The sequence below is a fragment of the Anopheles gambiae genome, chromosome 2, assembly GCF_943734735.2.
Source record: "Anopheles gambiae chromosome 2, idAnoGambNW_F1_1, whole genome shotgun sequence".
NCBI classification, from domain to species: Eukaryota; Metazoa; Arthropoda; class Insecta; order Diptera; family Culicidae; genus Anopheles; species Anopheles gambiae.
Window position 1 is genome coordinate 11434763 of NC_064601.1, and position 16925 is coordinate 11451687.

Here is a 16925-nt window from a genome sequence, read left to right on the forward strand (position 1 = left end):
GTTGGTGAGACAATACAGCTAAAATCACATTTAATTTTTTTATAAAGAAAACATTGGCTATGTTTGTAAGATTTTCATTTACTTCACATTTATTTCATTCCTTTGTCATGTGCATGTCCACGGGCGCGCCCAGCCCTTCGACTTTGACTTCGCAATGACAGCTACGAAACATCATTGTGTAGAAAAAAAGAAAAGAACAAGAAAAGTATATTTATCATATATTTTCGGGTGAAAATCTTTCCTGCTCCCAAAAACGCCATCAATTTCTCCGTGCAGGGTCGGGATTGTGCTTGCGAAACTGCGCCCCGTAAGCCTCAGATGCGGAGTGCCGCGGTGCAGTGAATGCAGTGAGGAGCGCCGCTGGTTTCGTGCCTTTTTCCTCCTCCAACGGGAACGGGGTTGTTCGCTTCGGGTGCTTTGTTTACCCGCCCGTGTTCCGACGTGAGCTCCTCGACTTTGGCCTTTGGTGCCGCCGGGACCAGCAACCCGGACGGAAAGTCAATGCTACCGACGGGTACGCATCCGGCCACCGCACCGTCCGACGGCAGAGCTAGCGAGGTCGGAAAGAACGGTAGCACCACCGCCACCATGTCCGGCAGTTCGATCGACAACCGCATCACGATGATGGAACAGATGATCCAGAATCCCCGTTCCACGCCTTCCCTGTCCCTGCCGATCTCGACGCAGCCGCCAGCGAATCGCTTCAATCGCACCGGAAGCGGGGGCATGGGTGGACGTAAGTGCCGGCGATAACACTCACTCAGCCTTGCCCTTCTCCCGTGCTGAACGCCGTCTCTCTCTCACACATTTTTCTTCTAGCCAACCGACCGTCGTTGGGATTGAATCTGCCCATTGTCTCCGGGACGCGGCGGAGTGAATCGGAACTCAAGTTCCAGAAGATCGTAGACAAGAGCGGGCTGCTGAAGATTAACGACAAGATCTACCGTACGCAGCTCAGCGACCTGGAGGATTTGGGCGAACTTGGGAACGGAACCAGCGGGCATGTCGTGAAGATGCGACACAATCCGAGTGGAGCCATCATTGCTGTCAAGGTATGGAATCTGCCCCAGTGGCGTGCTCGGTGCGAAACATACCCATGCTCGATATTCATTCTTCTCCTTCCTCCTCCTCCACCCCTTCCCAGCAAATGAGACGCACCGGAAACGACGAAGAAAATAAACGAATCATAATGGATCTGGACGTGGTGCTGAAGTCGGAAAACTGCAAGTACATCGTCAAGTGTCTCGGTTGCTTCATCACCGATGCGGACGTGTGGATCTGCATGGAGCTGATGACGACGTGCTTCGACAAGCTGCAGAAAAAGTCCAAAAAACCGGTACCGGAGGAAATCCTCGGCAAGGTAACGGTGGCAACGGTGCGCGCGCTGGCCTACCTCAAGGACAACCACCGGGTCATCCACCGGGACGTGAAGCCCTCGAACATCCTGATCGACGACCGGGGCAACATAAAGCTGTGCGATTTCGGCATCAGCGGCCGGCTGGTGGACTCGAATGCCCGTACCCGTTCGGCCGGGTGTGCTGCATACATGGCGGTAAGACAGGGTAGTCGGCTCGCTTGCTCTATTGCCTCCATTCACTAACCTCTGCTCTGGACCTTTTTTTGCAGCCGGAACGAATCGATCCAGCAAAAACGGTGTACGACATCCGGGCCGACGTGTGGTCGCTCGGCATCACGCTGGTCGAGCTGGCTACGGGCGTCTTTCCCTATCGTGGCTGTGTGACCGACTTCGAGGTGCTGACGCAGGTGCTCACCTCTAACCCGCCCCGGCTGCCCGAGGATCAGAACTTTAGTCCGGAGTTTCGCGACTTTGTGCAGCTGTGCCTGCAGAAGGACTATCAGGCACGGCCCAAGTATCCGGACCTGCTGCGGCACGCGTTCCTGCAGCGGGCCGAGCACGACACCACGATCAACGTGGGCGAATGGTTCCGCAATGTGGCGGTTAACTGCGGCATTCAGCTGACCAGCACGCCGCCACCACCGACCGCCGGATCGTCCGCTTCCGTCAGCTCACCCCCAACCTGGACCGCGTCGTCGGAACAAACCAGGTAAGCGAACGCTGCGCGGTCACCCCTCCTTGCTATTTTCCTTGCAATTTTTGGTTTCTCAAACTATGATACACAATTGATGTGTTCCAACATGATGTACACGGTGCCTCAACTCTCCTGGAGGAAGTTGTACCCTTACGCGGAGGTTTGATGCGTTCGCCTCACTCAATTTTTTCCCCGGCTTGTCTCAAAAATAGCCGTTACAAGCGAGTTGTGCACTCTGTATGCTCTCTAATATTTTCACCTCCACAGCGACTGATTTAGGTGTGATCTTTTTCGTTGTTTGTTTGGATTGTATGAAGTTTGTTAGTGTGAGTTTTTCACCGTCCTACACGATTGTTTCACTTTCCCTTAACGATTTCTGCAAAGATACACTAATCTTTACCACCACTGCTTTCCCGTAAAATTTAGAATGATTGGATCATCTTTTTCTCTTAATCCAAGCAAGCATATCCAATCTGTTTCGACGTTTTTCTCGCAGATCCTTCCTCTACCCCTCCTACCCCAGTGTGATGTCACGTTACTTTGCGTTCCGTTTTGCGTTTTTTGTCTGTCTGTTTGCTGTTTGTTTGTTTTAAAACTTGATTTTTCTTATTTGTAGGTAACTATTTCTTTAGTAATTTTTAAGTTGTTCTATGAGTAAGTATACCACACTATCAACAACACTTACGATCACGAATGTTATACATGCGTCCTTAACGTCCTTTCGCCTTGCTATTCGACATCGCACGCTCACTATCTGTGCACTGATTACATCCAACACAAACACACGCGTACCTGCAGGCATACAAACACTTACACACACACACGCACACAGACATAAAGAGACTAGCTGCTTGCCACCTTCCTGCACGATTCTTCTAAAAGCTTCTTACTCGCTCTATATGCAACTCTCTCTCTCTCTCTCTCTCTTTCTCTCTCTTTGGTTAAGTTTGTTACACATTTATGTTGCTTTTATTTGTCGGAATGAGTGTCTTTAGTTGTAATCCTACCAAAACCCATGAGCTGACAATACATAATTCGTCTCATTACGTGCATGCCACAGACCCGCTACTAACCCGAAGCTTAGATATTTGAAGTAGAGTAAAGTGTTTGTACCATGCTAGTTGTAGTCGTTCCCTGTACTTTATCGAAAGCAGGAGGGTTAGTCTTCATTTCGAAAGACGCTGTACAGCTTGCATTCTCCAGAAAAGGCATTACAACGGTTGCGTAGCCGTACCGTATACAATCCACCTGTACATTTTAGAACCATACCAACAGGGACAGTTGCATCACCAGTTGCTCTAGTAACTGTACATATCAATGTGGGTCGATTTAAGTGTCGTGTTGCTCCTCCTCTGCGCTAGTTTCACTTATCCTATCCTTTTCTCTTTCTCTTCTTCTCTTTCTCTTCCCCTGCTCCTGTCTCTTCCCTCTTCATCTATGTTATAACTACTCTTTCTTTCATCATCCTGCCTGCTGCGTGCGTGCGGTGGCGTCGGTACCCACCAATGAAGAATACCGACCCCGCTCGGAAGCTTGACGGAAGTAGTCCAGGCGCAGTCGAACCAGCAAAAGCAAACCATCGCCATCGCCGCCTCGTCGATCCCGATCAAGTCAACCGCGACCATCCTATCCCCCCACATTGCCAACGAAGCACCTAGCAACCTGAGCGATCTGCAGCAGCGGTCGCAACACGAGCTCAACCAGCAACAGCAGCTGCTCCAGAGCAAACTTAGCAACATTAGCCTAGCGTCCTCGTCGTCCTCCACCTCGGCAGCAGCAGCGGCGGCGGCAGGATCCACACCGGTACCAGCATCCTCCTACACGCCTACCTCGTCTTCCTCAGCGGCGGGGGCGGGTGCGTTCGATACACGCCGCTCGCCCTCCCCGCAGGCCTACTATCTAGCGAAAATGCAGCCAAAAAGTGCCATTACTAGCACCAGCGTACCGATCGCGTCGGGCGGTGGGCCGGCCTTCGAACGCAACGGTTCGCTCGAACCGGCCCGAAAGTACAAACACTCGCCGTTCCTGTCGCGCCGCACCGCCTCCGAGTATGGGAACGGCAGCCCGAAGAAGGAATCGACGCTGAGCAGTTTGGGGCAGAGCATCTTCAAAAACCTGACCACATCACCGTTCGCCCAGCGGAAATCGCTTCCGCCCGGCGAGTCGAAGCTTGCCTATCCGCCCCCGGCCTCCCCCTCGCCGATGCCCGTAGCGTCCGCGACGATCTATGCGAATGGTGGCGGCGGTGGAGGGGCCGGTGCCGGTGGTATGGGCAGCAGTCCTTCCTCGCCGCTGCTGCTGCTCCGGAAGGCACACCACGACGGTTCGGAAACGGAAACGCAGTATAAACATCTGCACGGCAACACTAGTCCAATTGGTGAGCGGACGAACAAGATGTCCTCCTGGCTCTGTATCCCGCGCTGTAACACTTTTTTCTCACTTTTTTGCAGTTCTTCAGCGATTCTACCACCAACAGAATCAACTGAAAGAGCAACAAAGAGAGGCGCTGCAGCAGCATCATCACCACCAACAGCAGCAGCAGCAGCAGCAGCAGCAGCATCAACAGCAACAGCAGCAAGTGATTTACGGGTACTCCTCACCATCGCCGATACCCTCGGCAAGCGAAGCGTCACCCCGGCCAATCCGCTACAGTCCGCTACCCTCCCATCGGACCGTACATCATGGGGTGCATCCGGTGCTGAGCAACACCGGCGGCACCACCACCCTTCACCAAAGCGCCATCCCGCTCTACAAGCATCACGAACCGGCGGCGCCGCTAGCACCATCACAACCTTCCGGGATTCCGGTGTACCAGCAGCAAACCACCGCCAGCCCCAAGCACAAATCCTCCTCCTTCTTTAACACGTTCAGCCGTGGCATGAAGAGCGGTGGTCGGGGCGATAAGGTGATCGATCGGGGTGGCACCGCCGCACCACCGACCATGATGAGTGGTGCTGCCGATCGGTCGCTGTATGCCGGCACTACCACCACCAACACCACTCACCAAACAGCACTGTACCAACATCATCATCAGGGGCAGCCTAATACGTCGTCGATGCTGCATCGGCACGGTGCACTCAGTGGAATTAGCAACGGAGGAGGAGGAGGAGGAGCAGGGCTTGCAATGCCGGAAGGCAGCAAAGAAGATGCAGGTAACGTGAATCCCACCGCTTCGTATACACATGTTGCTCCTCTTTCCGCACCATTGCTACAGATGCCGCTTACCGTTAGGCTTCGTAGTGTGGCTTGCTACGTTTGCGGCAAAAGGTCGATAGAGAGTTGGGAAGGTATGTGCGTGACGTTCGCCATACACCTTAGCAACCATCCACCTTTACCCTTTGAACGTCCTGAACCGATTGTTGGATGATGGGTGAAGGGTGTATGGTAGATCGATTACCATTACACGGTTCTCATAGTTGTGGGACACTTCCTTGACTCTTTCTTACGGGAAGTGAACTTCCTGTGATGGAAATTGGACTCCGGCACCCTTATTGGACAGGCTGCTTGGAAATTCCTATTGGATTAGTCCAACAAGGATCCGATTCCCTCTACATTAAGTGCATTTCACATAAGAAAGAGTCAAAAAAGTGTCTTGGAATACCATGTAAGCCGGCTCGTCGACCTTTTTCCGCTCAAACCGCTCACTCCACTCACTGCACACTCATTCGGAATGCATTCATTTAGTTTATTTGTTTTGTTTTTTCTTCTTCTATCTCGTTTTATTTATCTGTTTGCATCGTTATGTTATGCACTTGCTCGCGCCATGCTGCTCTCGCTCGCCTATTGCGCCGCGCCCGCGATCATTTCGTACGTGGCCAATCGTTGTTGTTGTTGTTGTTGTTGATTATCATTTGCGCTTTTTTCTGTACCCACGGTTGGCCAACTTTCATCTTGCACACTCGCCCAACGTTTAATGCACAATAATTCGTTTAATGCAACACAAAAAAAAACTGCTGCGCTGCACCACATCCACCACTGTGTGTGCGCATGTGTGTGTGTGTGCGTGTATTTTTGCTCATCTGTTTTGCTCGGGGCTCGGGGAATCTGGCCCTATGCCACGTGGGCCAAACAACCGAAACCACAAACAACACAACACACAGGCTGGTTCAATTCCTTTGCAGATATCAAGCGAAAGTTTGCCTCATTCGTGAAGCTAAACCTCAGCAACAATGTTACAGGAGCGAGCGGGACGGGCACGACCACCGCCGGCGACAGGCTAACCCTGAAGGAGAAACATCTACAGCAGCAACAGCTGCTGCAGCAGCAGCAACAGTTTCTATTGCAACAGCAGCAGCATCAGCAGCAGCATTATGTGTCGTCGAATCCTTTCGATGGTATGACGGCGGGTGGGATGGGTGGGGTGTACGGTGCGGGACCGTACCCTTCCGGCGGGTCGTCCGCAGCGTCGATAGTACAACCTCCTTCCGCCATACCGCAGCTGGCACATGTGCTCAACAGTCCGGCGACTGATCGGCGCCACCGCAGCCCAGATCCACCGCCCAGGTGAGTCTACGCACGCTCATGTTTGGATTGGCCGTGGAGTGGTTTCTTGTATTTAAAAGATTATCCCAAACCGCTAAACCACCTCTTCAATCGCTTCTTCTGTTTGTAGGTTAAATCGTGGTCAATCGCCACTGCTACTTCAGCGTAAACTGGAACAGCTCGGTCACACCGGCTCACCGCTGATGAATAGAAGGCCGTAAGTATTGCTTCTTTATGCACAGAACATGACAAACCACTTCCTTACCGCTTTTGGCCCTGCTCTGTTTCGTAGATTCAACTCTACCTCCCCGTCACCTCCCCTGCCGCCGCGGCGCGCGTCGGAAAGTGCTCCCGGTTCGCCGCAACACTTGCGGGCCCGCATCAACTACACCCCGGAACCGCACCGGCGTCCCTATCACACGACGATCGAGCAATGAGTGGGACTGCAAATCCTGGCCATGTGATCGATGTACACCTTTCTGGAGTAGTGGGACAGGCTGGAGAACCCGATGATGGTGCTGCTTTATTCGGACGGACAGAAGTTTGGCTGCTGAGCTTCCCCTCCGCCCTCCTAGCTGCTGCCATTATGCTGCTTTTCAAAGGTAAAAAGGCAAACAGAAGGAGAAGAACTGCCATTGAAAAAAAACGGCTCTCTGTCTCCCGTTTATACTACACACCCATGCTAAGAAACAATTGTACCAAAACGCGCTCTAGTTAAGTAGTAAGGCGAAGGATGCTCACATACATACAAACAATTACGCTGCCTCTCAGGTATATATAGGATGGAAACAAATTTGTGCGAAAAAAAACAAACACACACACGAAATGTCGAAAATCGAATAGAGAGAAGAGAAGCGGAAGAAGAAACAATACGAAAGACAACAGCCTGAAAACAAAGCAAAAAACGAACAAACAACTCGAACGAACCCAACCACTTCGCCACGTGGGAGAGAATGGAGCTGACGAAGGTGGTGTTGGGAGGTATGTAAACAGTTCGCCAAAAAAAAAAAACAAAAAACGAAGCCACCACAGCGCCCATTTACCCCATTGGTAGTAGCAAAAACAAAGCAACCGTAGCTAGAACACGCGAACATTTTGGTGGCGCAAAACCCGCTTTGCGCTATTACGCTTGCAAATGCGGCACAGCTGACAGGTGGCGATCGCGCACCGTCACAATGCATGCGCTGCGTTTGTAGTTTATATAGGATACAAAAAAGCGTGTTTATCGAATTGGGAACGAAGTAAGAACAATTCTTATCGCTATCCTTACGGCCGATCGCCCATCGCACCATTACCACCACTACCAACCACCCATTAGTACCTGCGCGCGTGTAATTACGCTTGAGCCCGGTGTGGTTATTGTGATGTTTAAAGTTTGGACACCACCCAATAATGGTGTATCGTTCAGCTTGGAGCTTTCGAGATTTTACCAACGAGACCTTTTTCGATGGTTTGCTTTTTTTTTTTGTTTTGTTTTTAACATTTATTTTCCTTTGCGGTCCTTTGCGCACGTGAGGATTGTGGCAGGGGAATTATACTCTGTTTGCCTTCCCCTCTTGCTAGCTGTGTGTTTCCTTACTTTTTGCCCGTTTGCTTGTTGCGGTCCGCTTTTGCAGTGTTTCCAAATTCTATCATTACCTCACTACAAATCGTATGATAATCAAAAACAAACAACAAACAAAAAATCGCAATCCGCAGCTCTAAAACAAATGAAACTGTAGTCAATAGCTATATTTACGCAATTGTGCGCTCTTGGGTCCGAAGTGTCCTTCATCATCAATCACGTCGCTTGTACACAATTACACAGAAACACACGCACACACTTGCGGCTATGTTACAATTGTGCAATTAAAGCCTCCCCGGGGTGGGTGTTAAATTTGTAAGAAAACTGTAGTAGAAAAATAGCACAGCTTGTACACATCGCCAACGCAGCGAATCGTTCATCGTCCACACATGTGATGATCGTCCTCCTCCTACTAGGATTGATGAGCGATTGTGTTGTAGTAGCGGTTGCTAAGGTTTCCTCTCCGTTCGCACAGGCTTTGTGCCACTGGCTGCTGCCCGCCCAGACGGTAAAGACGACGCGCCAGCGCCTTTCTTGGCCTGCTGTGTGTTACCTTCTGCTGTTTCTTTGACAACGTTTTGTAAAAACGAACCAAGTCAAGTAATGAATGGATAATGGGGGAGCAAAACCCAAAAACCAAAAACACACACACACACACACACATATATATAACACACATATAACATTTTGTACAATAGTACCACATTGCTTTGCTTTCTCACCTTGCATACAAATTACTTACTCACCCGCTATACCTTTTTCCTATACTTCTGTAAAACTGCTACAACAAACATATATAAAGCAAGAGAGTAAGGGGGAAAATCCCCCTCCCCCCAGGAAATAAAGCCAAGACAAAACAAAGCAAGAAATTGAACATGTGTGGAAACGCAAAACGATTAAACTATGGACAGAAAGGAAAGGATAGCTCGGGGTGACCCACGGGATGACGACGATGGCGGTGGCGAATGTGTTATCAAAACGACGACGAAACGAGAAGAAGAAAAAAAACAGAGCGAGAAAAATAGTCATCTATTATTATAATTATTATTATCTAAACGAAATACTATTATTATTATTATTATTAATATTATTATTATTATTATTATTATTATTATGAAATATTGCAACAACAAGCAACAAGATGGAGAAAAAAAACGAAACAAAACGTGTGGAGAGACTACTACCAAACTCTCACTAGCACGGCAACGAAGGGGCCGCGCAGTGCAGAGTGTGGTAGGACGATTATTTATAAAGGAAAAAAAAGAAAACCACACACACATACACACGCACATAGACAGACAGACCCCGATGGACACACACACACACACACACAAGCAAACCAACATGGCACACTTTTCCATGCGACAGAGTATGTGAGTTTAGATAGAAGCAGCAAAAAGGGAATGTTGAAAACGAAAGATTGGATTGCAATAGTGAATGTCTCTCTCTATCTCTCTCTCTCTTTCGCTCTATGTTGGTACAGTGTGATGGGTTTGTGTGTGTGTGTGTGTATGTATAAGAGAGAGAGAGATAGAGAGAGAGATAGAGAGAGAGAGGGAGAGAGAGAGAGAGAGAGAGAGAGAGAGAGAGAGAGAGAGAGAGAGAGAGAGGTGGTTTCGTAACGCTGCTTAGTGGAAAGAGTAATTAAACAGAGAAGGATAGCGAGAGGAGGGACAGAGACATGTAAAATAGGGAAGAAGGAACAGACGAGTGTGCGGAAAAAGCAGAAAGTAGGAGAAAATAAAATGGAAGAATGAGAACAGACAACAACAACAACAACAAAGAAAGGAATTCGTTTTTTTAAAGTACGTAGTGATCTCTTAGTGCTACCTACACAAACTAACGTCCGTTTCGGATGGGATGTTGCGCTGGGTTGGTCTGCCATTGCGCACCTCATTATTTCCCTCCGCCATTTTTTTTCTTCTATATATAAATAACGTCTCTTTATTTCATCAATTGTCCAAAAACTCAAAAAAGAACTACTCGTTAACAGAAAATAATTATCATCATCAGCATCGTCATTTACACTAATCACTTCTTGGTTTTTTCCCCTTCGCAACCATCACTTTCCGTATTACAACACATCCACCACACACACACAGACTCTTCGGGGGGTTGGTTTCCCCTCCCCTTTCTTTTCCCTTTTCTTTTAGCCACTTGTAACGCTCATTTGCTTCAAATATTCAAAAAGGGAGGGGGGATTGTTTGATAAATTAATGATTGTATATGGGTTTGTTTCCTTTTCTTTTTGGTTATCTTTAGTGTCACGTTTCCTCTCCTTCGCTCATGCCTTTTCTCTCCCCCTTCTAGCTGCTTTCTCTCGCGCAGCAAAAGCTTTCTCCCCCCCTTCCCCCCATCCCCTCCTCCGCATCAAAATCCAAATTTCCGTTCCATTTTGGTGTTGTTTTGTTCTTTGGTTTTGCTACCGCCGTCGTTTTCTACTCCAAACTACTTTCCTCCCGGTGTCTCCGCGTGTGTGTGTTTTGCATCTTTAAGAAACAAAAGCCCCGGGAACTCCAACAGAAAAAAAACCAGCGCTCATTAACGATATTCAATATTTGGAGCTTGTAAGCCAAGATGAGTTTTAAGCACAAAGGAACTCCTCCAATCAAAGGCATTCGAGGGGGGAGGGGACACTTTGTGTTTGTGTGTTTGCTTCCAGGATCCTTCGGTGCGGAATGATAGCTCCGTTGGTGCACCGATCGAATCCAAACAAACACACACGCACACACACACACACACACAGCATTCCAAACTGCCCTTTTTTCTTCCCTTTCGCAGCATTGGTGGGAGGGCACGTGCTCATCATCGACTCCTGCACTAAGCCGATGACAGAAAATGGTCGTTTCACTCTGGTCCATCATCACATCTGGAGTGAACTCCACGCAAAAAAAAAAACGCGAAAAATAAAACACTAAACACAAAAACGACCATTCGGGAATGATCCGTGCAGCTTTCATAAAGAGAGAGAGAGAGAGTAAAAAGGTTAATTGTGTGTTCGTCGTCCCCCTCTTATTGCATGATTTCTTGATCTTCTCCAACTAAATGTAACCTCTGCCCCTTCGTGGATAGTCCTGTCTTTATCGTTGTCCTTAAAAACAAAAAACAAAACCAAACAAACGAGTATTTTGTGGGGTGAAAGCAACTTTTAAAAACACACAAAAACTCCCTTGAAAGCAACTCCGAAAAGTTCTGTTTTACCCGGTTGGGATTTCAAATCGAAATTTCCCACCGTAAATGTTTGGCAACGCGTACAGCAGTCGGTTACAACTGTGGTTTGACCCTTTTTTTTCCTCCCAGCAGCTAAAAGAATCCGCTCTTACTGGCGAAAGAAAGAAAGCTTCCTCTAACATCTTCCCGAAACCTATGCTGTTCCCAACCAGTTCAATAAACACTGGATCCTTCCATCATCATCATCGTCACGCTACGTTGCTCCAATAGTGTATAAAGCGAAAGCCATCAATGGTTATTGCCTTCGGGTAGTCTTCACCAGCATCATCAGCAGACTAATGGGAGAAGGTATACAGTACGACAGAGTCCATTATTGCTATGTTTTTGTTGCGAATAAATTGCCCATATTGTTCGCGCGCGCGCGCGCGTGTATTCCACGCGACGTTGCGCCATCGTCACGCACAGGAAGAAGCGCCTGAAAGGTTAAGTACGCAGCGCATACACAAACACACACACACATATATATAAACTACTGCTGCTGCTGCTGCTGCTGCTGCTGCTGCCGTTGCTACTACTAGAAAACTACTACTAACATAGCTAAGTATTACTAATGTCACGATCGTAATTGGGGGCGGGTGTACCACGCGCAAACACGCGGGAGAAAGTTATGCGCTAGTCGTAGTAGTAGTAGCAGGAGTAGTGAGTGGATGCAAGTTCGTTGGCGATTATAGATAGACGACTTGTTGTTGTTGTTGTTTTGTGCCATTTTGCTGCTGCATTGGATGCATTGAGCAGTGTTGGGAGTTTCTTTTTGTCTGTTGCCCCGGTCTATATGGTGGCGGCGGGGGTGGCGGGTGGTAGTGGTGGTATCCAATCCTAGTCAAACATTGCCATCGACGTCGTGGGCACCACCTCAAACAGCATTTGGAAGAAGAGGGTAACGTTGTCTGCAAAAAAAAAAAGATGGAAGAAAAACACATTAATTTTGTTTTCTTTTATTAAACGAAACAGGTAATTATTTTCCCCCAATGCACACGAATAAAGGTGAAACAACGAAGAAAACAGCTTTCAGTAGGCGTCGCTTAAGCGGCACAGTAAAAAAATTAAAATAAAAAAACACGCGTTGAACGTTGCCTAGCAACGCATCGCAAGTAGCACCGCCGTCATTTTCCGCCATTTTCTCATCATTTAATTTCTACACCTGCTGCTGCTGCTGCATTATTTGGGCATGGCACAATTGGCACGGTGGCATGTTGCTTTCCCTCGGTTTGTGCAAAAAAAAACAGTGCAACACACAAACCGGCCCCTTCAACTTGTGCCTTTAAAAAGTCACGAGAGAGGCAAGAGGGGAAGGGTTTAATAATTTTTGCACCGACACACAATAACCTTCACGCGATGATTGCGGTGGGGAAATTGGTTCAGGAAATGGAGGGGAGCGGATGGGGGGGAGGGGGAAAGACCGGACGGAAAGCAGAATTCTAGAGCTGTGAGAGTATAGTGGCTATTTTTAAAATCACACCTTTCCTTCCCCACCGTAAGCCACCGTAAACTGTCCACTTACCCATGAACTTTGGATGGTAGCCGTAGTGCACGAAGGGTACGTAGAAGATCAGCCCAGCCAGTATGAACAGCACTGCGTACAGGTACTCGATTTGCGGCTTCTCGATGATGGGAGCCGCCACAAGGTAGCCGGAAATGACCATAACCAAAATTGGAATGATAAGTGGGACCTGTTCGAGAGGGAATGGACGAGAAGAGAGAGAGAGAGAGAGAGTGAAAAGTCTGTGAGTGACGGCAGCCAGCCAGGAGCGGATCGACCGCCGGACGCCGACGCGACCACCACTTACTTTGTAGGGTCGGGGGTAGTTCGGTTTGGTGTAGCGCATCACGATCAGGGCGACCATGGCGCCACCGTAGAAGATCCAGGCGGTGAAGCTGAAGAAGTCGATCAGCGAATCGATCGTACCGTACAGCACCATCGCACCGGCAATAAGCGACTGTTGGGGAAGAGAGAGAGAGAGAGGGGTATAAAAAATGAGAAATTTTACTTTGAGAATTGAATTTTTACTCAAAATTTTCTAATAAAACTGAACTCCTGTGTCGCATGCTCTCCTGGTACCCGGCTGATCGAAAAATCGGTCAGAAATTTTCGATAAAAAGAAATTGTTCCCCGTCGAGCTTCTCAGTGCCATGCTCTCCTGTTACTTGCAGCACACCGAACGATACGATAATTTGTGAACATGAAATGTGATAAATGTAGCCCGCTCTATCTCATACTCTCCTGTTACTTTGTGTTTGACCAGGTCCGCATTAAAAAAGCGACATTCTGACCTGAAAATGTTGCCTCCTGTGTCGCATGATCTCCTGTTATCCAAGAGGGACCTTTTGGGATGGTTTAGTATCAGTTCCAGGACCGGCATGGGTTTAGTATCAGTTCCAGGATCGATATGGGTTCATGATCGGTTCCAGGACCGGTGTGGGTTTAGTATCAGATCCAGGACCGGCATGGGTTCACGAGCAGTTCCAGGACCGGTTTGGGTTTAGTATCAGATCCAGGATCGGTATGGGTTCATGAGCAGTTCCAGGACCGGTATGGGTTCATTATCAGTTCCAGGATCGGTATGGGTTCATGATCGATTCCAGGACCGGTTCGGGTTCATGAGCAGTTTGAGGACCGATATGGGTTCATCAGCAGTTCTAGGATCGGTATGGGTTTATGAGCAGTTTCAGGATCGGTATGGGTTCGTGAGCAGTTCCAGAACCGGTATGGGCTCATGAGCAGTTCCAGGACCGGTGTGGGTTTAGTATCAGTTCCAAGATCGATATGGGTTCATGATCGGTTCCAGGACCGGTGTGGGTTTAGTATCAGTTCCTGGATCAGTTTGGGTTCCTGAGCAGTTCCAGAACCGGTTTGGGTTCATTATCAGTTCCAGGATCGGTATGGGTTCATGATCGATTCCAGGACCGGTTCGGGTTCATGAGCAGTTTTAGGACCGGTATGGGTTCACGAGCAGTTCCAGGACCGATATGGATTCATGAGCAGTTCCAGGACTGGTGTGGGTTTAGTATCAGTTCCAGGATCGGTATGGGTTCCTGAGCAGTTCCAGAACCGGGGGTTCATGGGTTCATGATCAGTTCCTGGATCGGTATGGGTTCATGAGCAGTTCCAGAACTGGTATGGATTCATGATCGGTTCCAGGACTGGTGTGGATTCATGACCAGTTCCAGGATCGGTATGAGTTCATGAACAGTTCCAGGACCGGTTTGGGTTCACGAGCAGTTCCAGGACCGGTTTGGGTTCATGATCGGTTCCAGGATCGATGTAGGTTTAGTATCAGTTCCAGGATCGATATGGGTTCATGAGCAGTTCCAGTAACGGTTTGGGTTCATGAGCAGTTCTAGGACCGGTGTGGATTTAGTATCAGTTCCAGGACCGGGGTTGGGTTCATGATCGATTCCAGGACCGGTTCTAGTTCATGGGCAGTTTTAGGACCGGTATGGGTTCACGAGCAGTTCCAGGATCGGTTTGGGTTCATGATCGGTTCCAGGATCGGTGTGGGTTTAGTATCAGTTTCAGGATCGATATGGGTTCATGAGCAGTTCCAGAACCGGTATGGTTTTATGAGCAGTTCCAGGACATGTATTAATTCATAATGGATTCCAGGACCGGTATAGGTTCATGATCGATTCCAGGACCGGTATTGGGTTCATGAGCAGTTCCAGAACCGGTATTGGTTCATGAGCAGTTCCAGGACCGTTGTGGGTTCATGAGCAGTTCCAGGACCGTTGTGGGTTCATGAGCAGTTCCAGGACCGGTATGGGTTCATGAGCAGTTTGAGGACCGGTATGGGTTCATGAGCAGTTCCAGAACCGGTATGGATTCATGATCGGTTCCAGGACTGGTGTGGGGTTAGTATCTGTTCCAGAACCGGTGTGGATTCATGACCAGTTCCAGGATCGGTATGAGTTCATGAACAGTTCCAGGACCGGTTTGGGTTCACGAGCAGTTCCAGGACCGGTTTGGGTTCATGATCGGTTCCAGGATCGATGTAGGTTTAGTATCAGTTCCAGGATCGATATGGGTTCATGAGCAGTTCCAGAATCGGTATGGTTTTATGAGCTGTTCCAGGACCTGTATGAATTCATAATGGATTCCAGGACCGGTATAGGTTCATGATCAATTCCAGGACCGGTTTGGGTTCATGAGCAGTTCCAGGATCGGTATTGGTTCATGAGCAGTTCCAGGACCGTTGTTGGTCCATGAGCAGTTCCAGGACCGTTTTGGGTTCATGAGCAGTTCCAGGACCGGTATGGGTTCATGAGCAGTTTGAGGACCGGTATGGGTTCATGAGCAGTTCCAGGACCGGTTTGAGTTCACGAGCAGTTCCAGGACCGGTTTGGGTTCATGATCGGTTCCAGGATCGATGTAGGTTTCGTATCAGTTCCTGGATCGATATGGGTTCATGAGCAGTTCCAGTAACGGTTTGGGTTCATGAGCAGTTCTAGGACCGGTGTGGATTTAGTATCAGTTCCAGGACCGGGGTTGGGTTCATGATCGATTCCAGGACCGGTTCCGGTTCATGAACAGTTTTAGGACCGGTATGGGTTCACGAGCAGTTCCAGGACCGGTGTAGGTTTAGTATCAGTTCTAGGATCGATATGGGTTCATGAGCAGTTCCAGAACCGCTATAGTTTTATGAGCAGTTCCAGGACCTGTACGAATTCATCGTGGATTCCAGGATCGGTATAGGTTCATGATCGATTCCAGGACCGGTATGGGTTCATGAGCAGTTCCAGGACCGGTATTGGTTCATGAGCAGTTCCAGGACCGTTGTGGGTTCATGAGCAGTTCCAGGACCGGTGTGGGTTCATGAACAGTTCCAGGACCGGTATGGGTTCATGAACAGTTCGAGGACTGGTATGGGTTCATGAACATTTCCAGGACCGGATTGGGTTTAGTATCAGTCCCAGGATTGGTATGGGTTCATGAGCAGTTTCAGGACCGGCATGCGTTCAGTATCAGTTGCAGGACCGGTTTTGATTCAGTATTATTTCCAGTACCTATATGAGTTCAGTATCGATTGCAGGAACGATTTAGGTTCAGTATCAGTTCCAGTACCGGTATGGGTTCAGTATTAGTTCCAGCGTACTACATTTTGTACTCTTCAACGATTGTACGCCTACTCAATCTGCACCATTACTTACGTGAAAGATTAGCCCAGGCGCCGGTGTTAGACGACGAACGTGCACGTAGGACAGTATGTCCAGCAGGTGGCCCTCGCGGCTGGCAGCAAAGCACAGTCTGTGAAGAGAAAACACCAATGTCAGCACCTGTACAGCTTGATCAGAGCGGCTTCAACCTACCGTCCCGCCGCAAACAGCGTGCCGTTCGCACTGCCAAACGTACTGATGGTGACGCTCAGCGGCATCAGCCACGCCATCACGCCCAGTATGCGGTTGCCGAACGTGACCGCGACCGCTTCCGACTCGATCATCTCCGTCGGCGACATGGCGGCCAGGTAGGAGACGTTGATCAGCGCGTAGCACAGCGTCACCAGCGGGATGCCGATGATGATCGAGCGGGGAAGATTTCTGCAGGTGAAGAAAAACCAAGGTTACGACATCGGCACGATAAGGGAAAAAGCTACACCTCCTCC

The 16925-nt window shown here is 48.9% G+C and overlaps 2 protein-coding genes across 5 annotated transcripts in view; one reads left to right on the forward strand and one right to left on the reverse strand.

Moving 5' to 3' along the window:
- LOC1281255 (dual specificity mitogen-activated protein kinase kinase hemipterous) lies at positions 1 to 9884 on the forward strand. Of its 2 annotated transcripts, none has more exons than XM_061642898.1 (9): positions 1 to 736; positions 820 to 1052; positions 1145 to 1552; positions 1627 to 2066; positions 3563 to 4428; positions 4502 to 5203; positions 6152 to 6554; positions 6664 to 6750; positions 6826 to 9884. In XM_061642898.1, the coding sequence occupies exons 1-9, from the start codon at positions 502 to 504 to the stop codon at positions 6968 to 6970; spliced, it is 3519 nt and encodes a 1172-aa protein (XP_061498882.1). In that variant the 5' UTR covers positions 1 to 501; the 3' UTR covers positions 6971 to 9884. The 2 variants fall into 2 exon arrangements, with proteins under 2 accessions (XP_061498882.1, XP_321199.5); XM_321199.6 differs by having other exon boundaries at positions 6173 to 6554.
- LOC1281252 (b(0,+)-type amino acid transporter 1) overlaps positions 9590 to 16925 on the reverse strand; it is a 25688-nt gene continuing 18352 nt past the window's right edge. For all 3 annotated transcript variants that reach the window (XM_061642903.1, XM_061642904.1, XM_061642902.1), the window contains exons 7-11: positions 16633 to 16860; positions 16474 to 16570; positions 13116 to 13265; positions 12830 to 12998; positions 9590 to 12215 (exon numbers count right to left, since the gene is read on the reverse strand). In XM_061642903.1, coding sequence (XP_061498887.1) covers positions 12145 to 12215; positions 12830 to 12998; positions 13116 to 13265; positions 16474 to 16570; positions 16633 to 16860 — 715 coding nt within the window. In that variant the 3' untranslated portion in view covers positions 9590 to 12144. The remainder of the gene's footprint in view (positions 12216 to 12829; positions 12999 to 13115; positions 13266 to 16473; positions 16571 to 16632; positions 16861 to 16925) is intronic.

What these genes read in the sequence shown, in the direction of transcription:
- LOC1281255 (XM_061642898.1), top strand. Translation starts at nt 502, where the DNA reads ATGCTACCGACGGGTACGCATCCGGCCACCGCACCGTCCGACGGCAGA. An exon ending in CGGCAACACTAGTCCAATTG is followed by an intron (nt 4,429 to 4,501) that starts GTGAGCGGACGA and finishes ACTTTTTTGCAG; the next exon opens with TTCTTCAGCGATTCTACCAC. An exon ending in CCGCTGATGAATAGAAGGCC is followed by an intron (nt 6,751 to 6,825) that starts GTAAGTATTGCT and finishes TCTGTTTCGTAG; the next exon opens with ATTCAACTCTACCTCCCCGT.